The sequence below is a fragment of the Rhynchophorus ferrugineus genome, unplaced genomic scaffold (assembly GCF_030347505.1).
Source record: "Rhynchophorus ferrugineus isolate W39M unplaced genomic scaffold, kcgeb_rfMv2 rfM7, whole genome shotgun sequence".
NCBI classification, from domain to species: domain Eukaryota; kingdom Metazoa; phylum Arthropoda; class Insecta; order Coleoptera; family Curculionidae; genus Rhynchophorus; species Rhynchophorus ferrugineus.
This window is the reverse complement of record NW_027472586.1, coordinates 8,224,500-8,237,062: the sequence shown is the minus strand read 5'-3', so window position 1 is coordinate 8,237,062 and position 12,563 is coordinate 8,224,500. Positions and strand designations below refer to the sequence as shown.

General features: G+C 34.3%; 1 protein-coding gene across 1 annotated transcript in view; it reads right to left on the bottom strand.

The window, feature by feature from the left end:
- Nucleotides 1-1,061: 1,061 nt before the first annotated feature.
- LOC143199389 (octopamine receptor beta-2R) overlaps nucleotides 1,062-12,563 on the bottom strand; it is a 54,216-nt gene continuing 42,714 nt past the window's right edge. The window contains exons 3-4 of the mRNA XM_076409177.1: nucleotides 8,523-8,634; nucleotides 1,062-1,406 (exon numbers count right to left, since the gene is read on the bottom strand). Coding sequence (XP_076265292.1) covers nucleotides 1,196-1,406; nucleotides 8,523-8,634 — 323 coding nt within the window. The 3' untranslated portion in view covers nucleotides 1,062-1,195. The remainder of the gene's footprint in view (nucleotides 1,407-8,522; nucleotides 8,635-12,563) is intronic.

Sequence of the window (12,563 nt, the reverse complement as noted above, 5' to 3'; positions counted from 1 at the left end):
GAATTAATTTTTATCAATATTTTTAGAAACTTCAATAGTTAAGCCATGCTATATAAATAAGAATAAGTGGTAATTGATGTCCTTTTCTTTCATCAACTTAATATTGTCTCGAAGCCTTATATCGTCATTAGTTCTGACGAAAGTTTTCGATTTTGAGGGATGATTTTTTTCCTGTTGCTTTAAGCTCCATGACGATTGTTTGTTTGTATTGATTTGTTTTCGATTATCATAGTTGATGTATTTATATTAAACATGCAAAGCAATGAATTGTGAAATTGTAATTTTGAGCAGTCTGTTTCTTAGAATAATTATTTTTTATTCTTCTTTATTTAATGTCAAATGTCAAAATTAATGTCATATATCAAAACTAATGCCAAATGTCAAAAGTTATTCCAAATTCCAAAACTAATGTCAAATGTCAGAACTAATGTCAAATATTAAAAGTAATGTCAAATGTCAACACTAATATTAATTGTAAAAACTAATGTCGAATGTCAAAATTAATATTAAATGTCAGAATTAATGTCAAATATTAAAACTAATGTCAAATATCAAAACTAGTATTAAATGTCAAAATGAATGTCAAATGATAGCACTAATGTCAAATATAAGAACTAATGTCAAATGTCAAAAGTAATTCCAAAACCAATGTTAAAAGTTAAAATGAATGTCAAAAGTAATTTGAAATTCAAAAATTAATGTTAAATGTCAAAACTAATGTCAAATGTCAAAGCTACTGTCAAATGTCAACACTAATATTAAAAAGCAAAACTAATGTCGAAAATCAAAATTAGTATTAAATGTTATAACTAATGTCAAATATCAAAATTATTATAAAATCTCAAAACTAATGCTAAATATTGAAATTGTCAAAAGTTAACACTGCAGCTGTTCATTAGGGCACGCCTACAGATCTGACAAAAATTAATTCCTTGGTGCTAATAGATAATTTACAACTGGTTGAATATGTAATTATTATTGGTTGTGAAGAGTTGTAAGTTTGTCGTTTCGGTTTGAAAGAGATACGGAAATTCAGAGTGCCAGTTGTGTCGCTGTTGCGCTACTTCTGAGATACGAATAAATAAAATTCGAGCTTGTTCTTGCCGTGGCAATTGCGATAGGGGCCAGAGCGGCCGGTTTGCTATTGGAAATATCACAGCCTTTCGTCCCGGATGGCCGGGGAGTAGTCCTGCGGCTAGAGAAACCTGGGCGGCGTCTTCCAGCGTCCAAAGCAGCAGGGGAGCGCGCAGAGCAGCGTGTCCTTAAATGCTTCTCGGAAGTCGCGGTTAAAGTAGGCGTAGATCAGCGGGTTCAGGGCCGAGTTGAAGTAACCGACCCAAAACAGCATCCCTATCAGCCAGTCTGGTGTTGGACACTCGTCTCCACACAGCGTTGTGGCGACGTACCTGAAAATAAAAAATCATTAATATATCGTAACAAATAGTAGAGTAGCGATCTTATATCTTTATATTTTTTAAACTGACAATACCAATGTATAACCCGCCCAATTGCAGTTGGTAAAAATGTCAAATACATTTTAAACTAGGAGCGGATTTTTCTTTCTAATCTTATTCTAGTTAAAAAGATATAGAATGCTGCTTGATGGGTCGGAATATCTAATAGAATCAGCCTATAAAATTCACTACCATGTTGCCAAATGTCTGCAAAATTCTTAAAAATATTACTGACGGTAATTAGAGTTTATAAACCAGCAAACGTTGCAAAACAAAAGTTAATGTGGCAACCCTGCGGCGTGTTGGCGTCACACATTTTGATGACGTGGATTTGCTGTTTTATTGGATTGGCTATTTTTTCCTTTCTAAGTTAAGAAAAATATAGTGACGGAAATAAAAATTAATATATTCCAATTCAAAACTCAAAAGTGTATATTTTCGCGTTGCCAGTTCTTGTAAATTGTATGTATATTTCAGGAATATATTAAATTCCTTTGATTCACAGGTTAAGCTAAAATTTCTCTGGAATAAATACATTTGAGTAAAACAATAAACCAAGGGAGGTTCATTTATAGGATTTAGAAACTGTTTAAACATTTAGGTTATGTATTTGAATTCGGTTTAGAAGTGCATAGGGCATGCGCTAAACGACAGTCCTAGATCGACCAGTAAACCAAGTGAACAGACATGACGTGACTTAATAAGTCAGCCGTGGCGGCAGACTCTTTCTTATTCAAAGTGGATCTTCAAAGGCGCAGCTTTACTTTTCGTATTGTGTGTGTATGTGTTTTTTTTTTCTTGCGGGAAGCGATGGAGCCTGCGGAAAATGCGGGCTGGCGTCGTCGAAATTTTATATGCAAAAGCCGATCTCCATATTCGCGAGGTAGTTTCGGTACGGTCCGGCGAGCGCTCTAAAAGCCATCTTATTTTATTCGGTAGCCGGTTCGCAACATGTATTGGATGATCCCGGAGAGTGGCATTATTTATTTCAAAGAAACGACATGGAACGTCATATATTAGTCGACGATATAATTAAAAATTCGATGCAACTTTCATAATTTACCATTCACATGAATATAACCAAAATTTCATGACTAAATTAAGTTTAATTAAACACAGCCCTTATGTATGTTTGGTAAAATATTTACTAACGATGAAATAAACGTCGTTTCGACCTAATTTAGAATATTTGAATTATATTGATGATTTTTCGCGTCTTTTAATTTCTGCTGATGCGGCTTGAGTCTACACAATGGATATGAATCAAAACAAGAAGCCAAAGAGTGATGTGAACCACATTCTTTGCCACCGAAGCAATTTTGTGTACAGAAATCGATTAAGAAAATGTTAGGTACTTTTTTTTGAGAAACTAACGTTAAATGTCAAAAATCAAAACTGATGTCAAATGTCAAATCAATATTAAATGTTAAAATTAATGTCAAATATTGAATCTGATGTCTGATGAAAATTACTGTGAAATGTCAAAATTATCATCAAATTCTAAAACTAATGTCAAATGATAAAACTGATGTCAAATGTCTAAACTAGTATTAAATGTCAAAACCTATATTAAATGTAAAAACTAATGTGAAATGTCAAAATTAATGTCAAATGTTAAAACTAATGTCAAAACTAATGAGAAATGTTAAATTAAATGTGAAATGTTAAAATAATTGTGAAATGTTAAAATTAATTTTAAATGTTAAAACTAATGTCAAATGTCAAATGCCAAAACTTATGTCAAATGTCAAAACTTCAACAAAAATGCAAAAGTTAATGGCAAATATTAAAACTAATGTCAAATGTCAAAACTAATGAGAAATTTTAAAATTAATGTGAAATGTCAAAATTAATGTCAAATGTTAAAACTAATGTGAAACCTAATGAGAAAGGTTAAATGTTAAAACTTATGTCAAATGTCAAATGCCAAAACTTAAGTCAAATGTCAAAAATAATGTCAAATATTAAAACTAATGCCAAATGTCAAAACTAATGAGAAATTTTAAAATTAATGTCAAAAGTTAAAACTAATGTCAAACATAATGAGAAAGGTTAAAATGAATGTGAAATGTTAAAGTTAATGTTAAATGTTAAAACCTATGTCAAATGTCAAATGCAAAACTTGTCAAATGTCAAATATTAAAACTAATGTCAAATGTCAAAACAAACCTTAAATGTCACAATTAGGTTCAAAAATCAAAACTATTGTCAAATGTCTTTAATGTGTTAGCTTCCTTTGATTTTTGACTCTTTTTATACCGGAGAGTATTCTACTTTAGCAAACGATGGGGTAATAACTACTGTACTTCTCAACTTTATTAATCACGATAAGATTCAAGGCATTCAGTTCAGAACTCCTATACTCTTTAAAATACCTTTCGTAAAAAGATTTTTCTTTATTCTCAATATATCTCAGTAATAGCTTCCTTTAAGACAGACCTCTTTCCTCGGAGGTCTGCAAACAAGTAATACTCACAGATCAGATATAAAATACACGGTATATGGCAAAGCAATTCAGATCATAATTCAAAAAGCAATCTTTAATAAACACTGAGATACGTTTTCTGTGAGCGGTGATAACAACATTTATCTTACGTACAATTGTAAAAAATATATATTTGATAGTGTACCAAAAATAATACATATAACATCCATATCCATTTAACATCACCAGATGAATAAAACAAAACTGTTATATCTCGGTGAAGTAGTAGCTCATTTAATCTAAAGCCGAAGCCGAATCTAATAAATCCACCCATAGTGGCGCAAGCGTTACGTGATTATGCAACTTAATATTACCTTGCACAAACCTTCATTTATTATTTTTTAATAAAACTATGCTGCCTATTAAGGTTGCAGAGAATAATACAAATACTTAATTTTTGGCCAAATACAACATTCTAATAGGCTTAATAATAACTAACAATGGTGGATAAACGTCAATATTGACAGACAAATGTCAAAACAATCAATTTTGAAGACAAATTACATTTAATAGATGGCGTTATTAGCAATTCATTCCTGTCAAATGTTTGTTATGCATCTTTGTACTTAGGTTGGGCAGAACGTAGGCCGCGGCAGAGGCATGAGTTTCATTTCGACGTTTGAGAACTTGTTCGAAACTAAAGTTAAACGAGTCACGCATTTATTAAATTACGATGGAATAAACTTCCGGGTGTATAACGAAATTAACTCGAGCAACTTTCGGCAGTACGTTCGTGATGGTACATAACGTAATGGGATTTTGTCTGTATCCTTGGCGTTTTTTTTGTGCGCAGATCAAAAAAATTGATAAAAAAGCGAAAATAATTTAAATTTTGAAAAATCCCTTTCGGGGCATATTCTTAAAGAGTTTAACTTTGAAAATATGACAAAATATCGATTTTTTTTACATTTATAGACTAGTATAACCCCTTAAGTATATTAGCGTGGACGACGATTACTTGGAAATCCTTCTTGTAAACGTTTAGTCGAGTGAAAAATGGGAAAAATGAATTCCTGGAGTTGATATTAAAGGGATCGCCGGACCGTTAGAAGTGGTACAGTTGTCGCATAGTTTTACTACTAAACTATAAGTTCCGGACGCGGACTGGAGAGACCTTCGATCCGATTTCGTCTGAAGTTCGGCACGGCGAACGGGATATTCTTTATAAAGTTCTCGGGATCTGGCCCGGTCTATCGGACCAGAATAACGTACCCAAAGGGGAGCCCGCCGTTCTAAGCGAGTCGGCGAATCGATAGGTCTAAAATTAAATACAATGGTCCTATTTCTATCGTAGAATAATAAAATCCGGACCACAATGAACCTTGCTGTCACGCGGCAGGATTCGTATGCCGCGAGGTCGAGGGATTCGGGTTAGAAAGAGAGGGAACTCGTCGCGGTTCTTGCGTTCTCGATTTGGCAGCGAATTTATTTCGAATATTTCAGGCGTTTGCGTGTATTCTGATCGTTTATTCTCTTGAAAAAGGCATTTATCGAGGTTCTTTTAATGAATACTTCTTTGCCGACTAACCTACAATTTATTTTTTACAATAAGTTATAATTTTTTAAAAAATTAATCTCCTAGACGTCTACAATCTGTCCGTGTGCAGTAAGTATTATTATATGACTAGCGACCCGCCCCGGCTTCGCACGGGCATAAAATATATATGCCTATGTCACTCAATGAAAACATGATTAAAATCGATCCAGTATTTTTGGTTCATTCATTACTGCCCTTGGCCTGCACGCATTAAATTTGGAGTAAAACAATTCCTCTTCCCCTATACTTACTATGAAGATTTCCTGCTATCTTTGGAATATCTAAATTCATACAATTTTTATTACATCACACATTTTTAAACGCAAATTTTAAATTTGTAATATCTCCGAAAATATTTGTTTAATTTACATGCTGTAAGGAACCATATTGATCTATATTAATTGCACACTGTATTTAAGGTACTTAATTCGATAAGGATTAATGCCGTATTGCTTAAAATAGCTTCGTAAATAAGCCATTTTCTCACGTAAAAAGTAAACAATAAAAATGGTTAATGTGGGTTATCCCTAAAAGATAAACATATACCATCGCGGACTTTTTTGTAGACCTTTTTATGGTGTACAATACTGTAGTACATTAATTTGATCTAACTCGTAGGGTTAGGCAGCGTTTTTGCTAATTGCTAAATAAGCCTAAAAAATAGGTTAATTTACGACATCACGTTAGAAACCTCTAAAATTAGCAATGTTGCCTTAGTATATTATGCATGTATTATACATATAAACCTTCCTCTTGAATCACTCTATCTATTGAAAAAAACCGCATCAAAATCCGTTGCGTAGTTTTAAAGATTTAAGCGCACATAGGGATATAGGGACAGAAAAGGCGACTTTGTTTTATACTATGTAGTGATTTCAGTTATTTAATCTAACCATCCTGACATGTAGAAGATCACTTCAGTAGGTGATCTACTGAACAATTTATAATCTAAATATTATTCTAGATACTATTCTAACTTAGTTTAAAAACTATTCTAGCTTATTCTAGAGATTATTAAATCTCACTCGATGTGTGTAGTAATCAGTTCGTATGGTAGTTTGCGTTTGAGCCTACGCACTTCACTGTCATCGCGCACATTTAACTGTTTGGCGAGTGCACTGGGATGCGTTATGGGTTCTATGGGGATATCGCGCTGAATCAGTTTGTTGGACACATAATATGGGGCATCGATGATGACTCGCAATACTTTATTCTGGAACCTCTGGAGGGTATCAATGTCAGATTTGCTAATAGTACCCCACAATTCAATACCATAGGTCCAAATGAGCCTAAGTATTGACTTATACAGTAAAACCTTGTTATCTAATGATAATTAGATTTATGCCCTATCAGCCAGTACATTTGGTTTAGTTTAACCCCAAGCTGTTTGCGTTTTGTCACTATATGTTTTTTCATGTGAAACGTCGAACGAAATGCATTCCCAGATGTTTAACGTTGTCTGCTTATAAAGAGTGAACGTCACATGGGTAGATTTTGTCTCATTTCCATTGATACGCTACGTTTTCAACCACAATTCGACTATGTTAAGATACAGTTGGATGTTTCTTGTGGCTGATATTGGATACTCGTGTGATGATAAAACCGCTGTATCGTCAACATATGTTGCAACAGTAGTGTTTCTTGAGGTCGGTGGGTTAGCTGTATACAATAGATATAACAATGGGCCAAGAACAATGCCCTGCGCAAAGCCCGAATATCTTGGGTGTAGGTCAGTGTATTGGTCACCCTGTTTGACACTAAAATTTCTGTTTGTGAGGTACGATTTCAGCAGTTGAAAGTGCGTATGGGGCAAAAGCTTTTTCAATTTAACATGCAGTCCACTGTGCCACACTTTGTCGAAGGCCTGAGAAATATCGATAAATGCAGCGGTGCAATATTTTTTTTCGTTTAAGTTTTTGTTAATTCGGTTGACTAATCCATGTATTTGTTCTATTGTTTCGTGTTTATTACGGAAGTCAAATTGATGGTCTGGAATAATACTTCCCTCCACTGCGCTTATTTTGCGTCTCCTGATGTATAGTTTTTCGAATTCTTTAGAGATCAAACAGGCTTATAGTACAACAAGAGGAGACGTCTTCTGATTTTTTTTCAGGTTTAAGAATCATAATGATTCGAGCCACTTTCCAAGTGCTAGGAAAGTAATTAAGTCTTAGCATGGCATTGAATATGAATGTCATTAATTTCATGCAATTTCCTGACAGCTCTTTTAAGTGTTCCTTTAACCAACGAGGGTTTATCTGGACTGGATCTACAGTTTAACGTGGTCTCCGGACCACTTAGGGAGTGGCCAACTTATAAATCATCCCAGAAGACATCCGGTCTTACCCAGCCTGGTTACTGGCGTGACAGGGATTATTTTCTTTGTCGGATTTTGCACTCTTGCCTAAGGATAATCACAAATATTAAACAATAACAAACATAAACTTACGACCATGCCCCAGCAGGATTCGAACCTGCGACTATCGCAACAGCAGGACGACCGTCCTGTTGCCTTTTCTGGTGCGCCAAACAAGCAAGACTTTTTCTCTTCGTAGGTTTTTCTATAATGTCTGTAATTCTCTATACTCACTCAATTGTTGAATATCAGCTCGTAAATCTAAACTGACGTGCAGGTATTAGAGTTTTTCTATCAATAATATAAAGACAAAAGGATAACATTTGCGATTCGATCGACAGCAAACAAAAAGAAAAGATAAAAAGCGCCAAATTTCATTTCAGATGTGTGCATGCCAAATACGCGTCCTCCACGAAAAATGTATTCTTCAAGAAATTTCCGGGGACCCTTGCGCGCTTCCGGTTTATTAGCGGCGCATTTGGGCACCGAAAGTCGATTCCCCGCGAAGCGAATTTCGTTTTCCGGGATATAACCATCCACCCCCCTTCCCCCTTCCGCCGCCGCGCGTATCCAGCGCCCGTCTCACTGCGAGCGGGAGTAGACGCGTTTAATCTAACCCGGTGCCGGTTCATTTCGGCCGTCCGTATTTCGATAAATGCGAACTCGTTAATCGCGGAGAAGGAAACTTACCACAGAAAAAACGGCAGCCAACACAGAATGAACACTCCCATAATGATTCCTAAAGTCCTGGCGGCCTTGTGCTCGGCCCTCCAGCTTTTTGATTGTTGTCTGATCGTCGTTCCTGGAAGAAAACACAAAAAAAACATTATTTTTTCGAATATTCGCTACCTGCATTTGATGTTTGGATATACAGCGTTGCCATAGTGGGCAACATATCGTTAAATATGTTGAATTTTAAGATCTGTCAGGTGTCATTATCATCTGTCATCATCGTTCCATTACAATAAAGTATTTATTGAGAAAAATTGGTATAATATATGTTAATTAAGATGCGTTCCATCATTTTCTATAATTGCTGTTGGAAATATAGCGAGGAAAAGAATTCGAATCGTTCTTCACTACACTTTAGTCGATAGCCATTTTCCGTCCTTTTGGATCTTTCCTATCGCATTTAAACGCACTAGAAACACTTGACATGATCAACTGATATGCTGTTTGAAAGTTTTTGACAGTCTGAACTGGGTTCTCGTCCAATAAGTCTTCTAATTTATCGTCTTCAGATTTTTTTGGACCTCTAGGCCGCTACTTGTTATTGACATCTAAATAATCATTTTGAAATCGTTCAAACCAACCGACAATGGAGATATGACGAAGCAGAATGACCATAAGTATTTAAACCGTTTAATAGGTTTCAACAGCATATTTTCATCAATTCAAACAACAAAAATAAGTCTGTATACACTGACTAACTCAATAATACTATAATAGATGGAAAACTGCTAACGCTGCGTAGAGAAACATCAAGAACATCGATCAAAATACATGCACGTACCTAATAATAACCATTGAGATGATATTGTGACGGAATAATTGTGAGGAATAGAAGAACAAGGGCAGCAAAAAAGGGCCAAAGTAAAATGAGTAATCTAAATAAAAAAAATTGAAAGGATTGATGACGGTCGCAAGGTGAATAAACTGAAACGGTATTATTCGGGTCTGAGCGTCAAGACAGGCCGTGATATTTTTCCTAGTAAACGCGTATAAATCTTGTACGGCTCACATCAACTTTTTTCGGATGTCGTTTCTGAATGGAGCCGGTGAAAATAATTTTTTTCGGCTGTGAATTATTTATGGAGCTTATCCGTTGAGTTATTTAAGGTCTTTTACCCTAGACGTAATAACATTAGAGGCCGGTCAAACCGGAATCGGCTTATGAGTTATATTTTTAGCCCGTATATATGTTTTTTTTGCATATCTAGGTTGTGGAGTTTCGTGAAACTTTCTTCCGTACCGAACCATTTTTTCCAAACTGATGTTTTAGATTTATATGGAATTTGAAAAATTGTAGGTATAGTTATATAATTAAGATTATAGTAATTATATCATCAAATCTATATATACTTCAAGCCCAGAGCTCCTTTTGTTTAAATAATTTTTTTAAAGCCTTAATTATTTTTTTTGTCGATTACGGTGGTAGTTGTATATAGTTACGATTACAATATGAATAAATAAAATTAAAGAACATATAATAAAATGTAATAACATAAAAATAACAAAGTAGTAAAGTAGAGTAAAAAGGAGATGACTAAGGAAAATTCTTTGGATGTCTGTAAATATCCAACAATTACTGGGAGCTAAATATGGACTATGTATAGCAAGCCAATTCGACACGGCATATTGTTTTGTAAACACAAGTTGTTCCACTAAACTGTTCTTCACTGTTAACCAAACTTTTACATTAAACGTCATATTCCCATAATAGGTTGACACATGCCATTTAAAGATTAGAACTACTAAGTTTTAGGAAGGTTGTGCGGTGGCGTCCTCTATGTGTAAAACCCGGGACTTATTACGTGACGTGTCTTCTTATTTTGACAGGTTAGTGATAGGCTAGTTAACGAACTTTAGAGGATTAACGAAATATGTATATTAATATCTAGATATAGATTATTTTAAAATTTAGTCTCAATAATTAATTACTATACAAAAACAAGAGATTACTTATATAAAGATCACTTTTGTGTCAGCTGTAATAAGAATATACAGTTGACTATTATAATAGTATTAAAAAACAAAAATATATGATTAGAGGATACGTTTTGTAATTGTTAATTATTCAGGAAATGACAAAAATGTTTTAACAACTTTTAATTTGTGTATTAATTGATTTTTGCAAAAATGACTCTGGTGAACGCATAGGAGCAGAGGAAGTTATTCTGTGACCTTAAATACTATTAATAAATAGAAAAATGTTGGTTTAAGATCCATATTTCAACTCGCAATGTTGCCAGATTGTATTCCTAAGCTAATACTCAAATTTAGTAAAATCGGTCTGTGCTTCCTTAATTATTTATATATACAAGTATTCAATTTAACATCTTGATGTTTAAACTGAGTAGTAGAATTTTATATTGTTATTAAAATTAGGGAGAATGTGTAATATAAATTTTTGACCTAATATGACCTCAATGACTACTGGCAATTTTCAGATCTCAAAAGAAATTCTCAAAGGAAACAGATTCGGGTCAAATGAAGAAGCTATTGCCAAAGTTGAAAGCTTTTTTTCGAAAGTACAGATAAATTGTTCTAGGAAAAAGTTATAAAGAAATTGGGAAGCGCTGGTTTAAATGTATCACTCTTGGGGAAGTTTATCTTGATGATAATAATTTAGATTTTTCTCTAAAATTGTTTTGTGTCTAGTAGTGTTTCAGGTTTTAGAATAACTAGTCTTAAAGTGTTGCCAATTCTTTCGGAAAGTCAAAAGACTTCAAACCTTTGAATAGTCTGAGTATAATAAAATAATTTTCTACCGCCCATACGAAGAGTGCATAGAAATGAGACAAGTCAGTTGGTTGAAGACTTATAACGATGGAGGAGGTGTCAGAGTATTGTCTCTTCCAAATTTACTCAAATTTCCATGAAATAATAATATAAGAAACCAAACAACTGCAAACTGCATTTGGTATAAATATGTTTGATATGTATTCAGTTGACTATTTTTATATATTGTGAGCCATTTTTTCAGTTCCAAGATACCTGTTTACATGAATATCTACAAAACAACTGCATTCTCGCCTTACAATTTCTTTTAATTATTACTCTTAATAGTTGCACAATCTGCCAAGAGGGCAATACGTGTTTGTTATGTTTATATTATATATGGCATGTAGAAAATCAGTTCATTAAGTGAGCTCATGTACATATTACTATTTTAATAAATTAACATAGTCTTATTTTAAGGCTTATTTTAAGGTCTATACATGTCCAATAATCAGAGAGGATGGTGTTAGACGTTTTAGTGTGGGCATTTCACTGTCACTTCGCATATTTAGTTGATTAGCGAGTGGTGATGAGTTTGTGAGTTTCAATATAGGATGTACAGACATTCTTTCGAAGTACTCCACACAAACACGTTGAATTACACTAGTTATTGGTTCTAGAGGAATATCGCGTTGTATCACTGTATTTGAAACATAGTACAGAACATCGACAATGACCAAATAGGCTTGAGTATAGATTTTTACAATAATATCTTGTTATCTAATGATAATTTGGATTTGCACCCGACATACATTTGGCAGAGTTTAAGTCCAATTTGTTTCCGTTTCGCGAGTATGTGCTTCTTCCAAGTTAGGAGTCGATCTAGGTGCATATCAAGTTATTTAGCATACTCTGCTTCCGAAAGTTGAGAATTAATTATATAGACTGGTGCGCATCTTCTTCTACGCAGCGTAAAAGTTATATGAGTGTTGTTTCATTGGCTTTTATACTCCATCTTTTCAGCCAGAGAGGCTAAGACTGCTGTGTCGTACGTTGCCACAGGGGTTATTTTTGTTGTACGTAGCCTAACAATCGTGAAGCGTACGACAGCCAGAACCTCGAGGACCTTCAAGATCGAAATTTATTTACCGTTATTAAATAAATCATTCCGACGTGAAATCGGGCGCATTAACGTGGTGGAAAATTATCTCGCCGAAACTCCCTCTCGCGGGAAAAGCCACCCTTCCCCCTCATATCGATCCTATTTACTCGGGCAATCACTTAAATTCC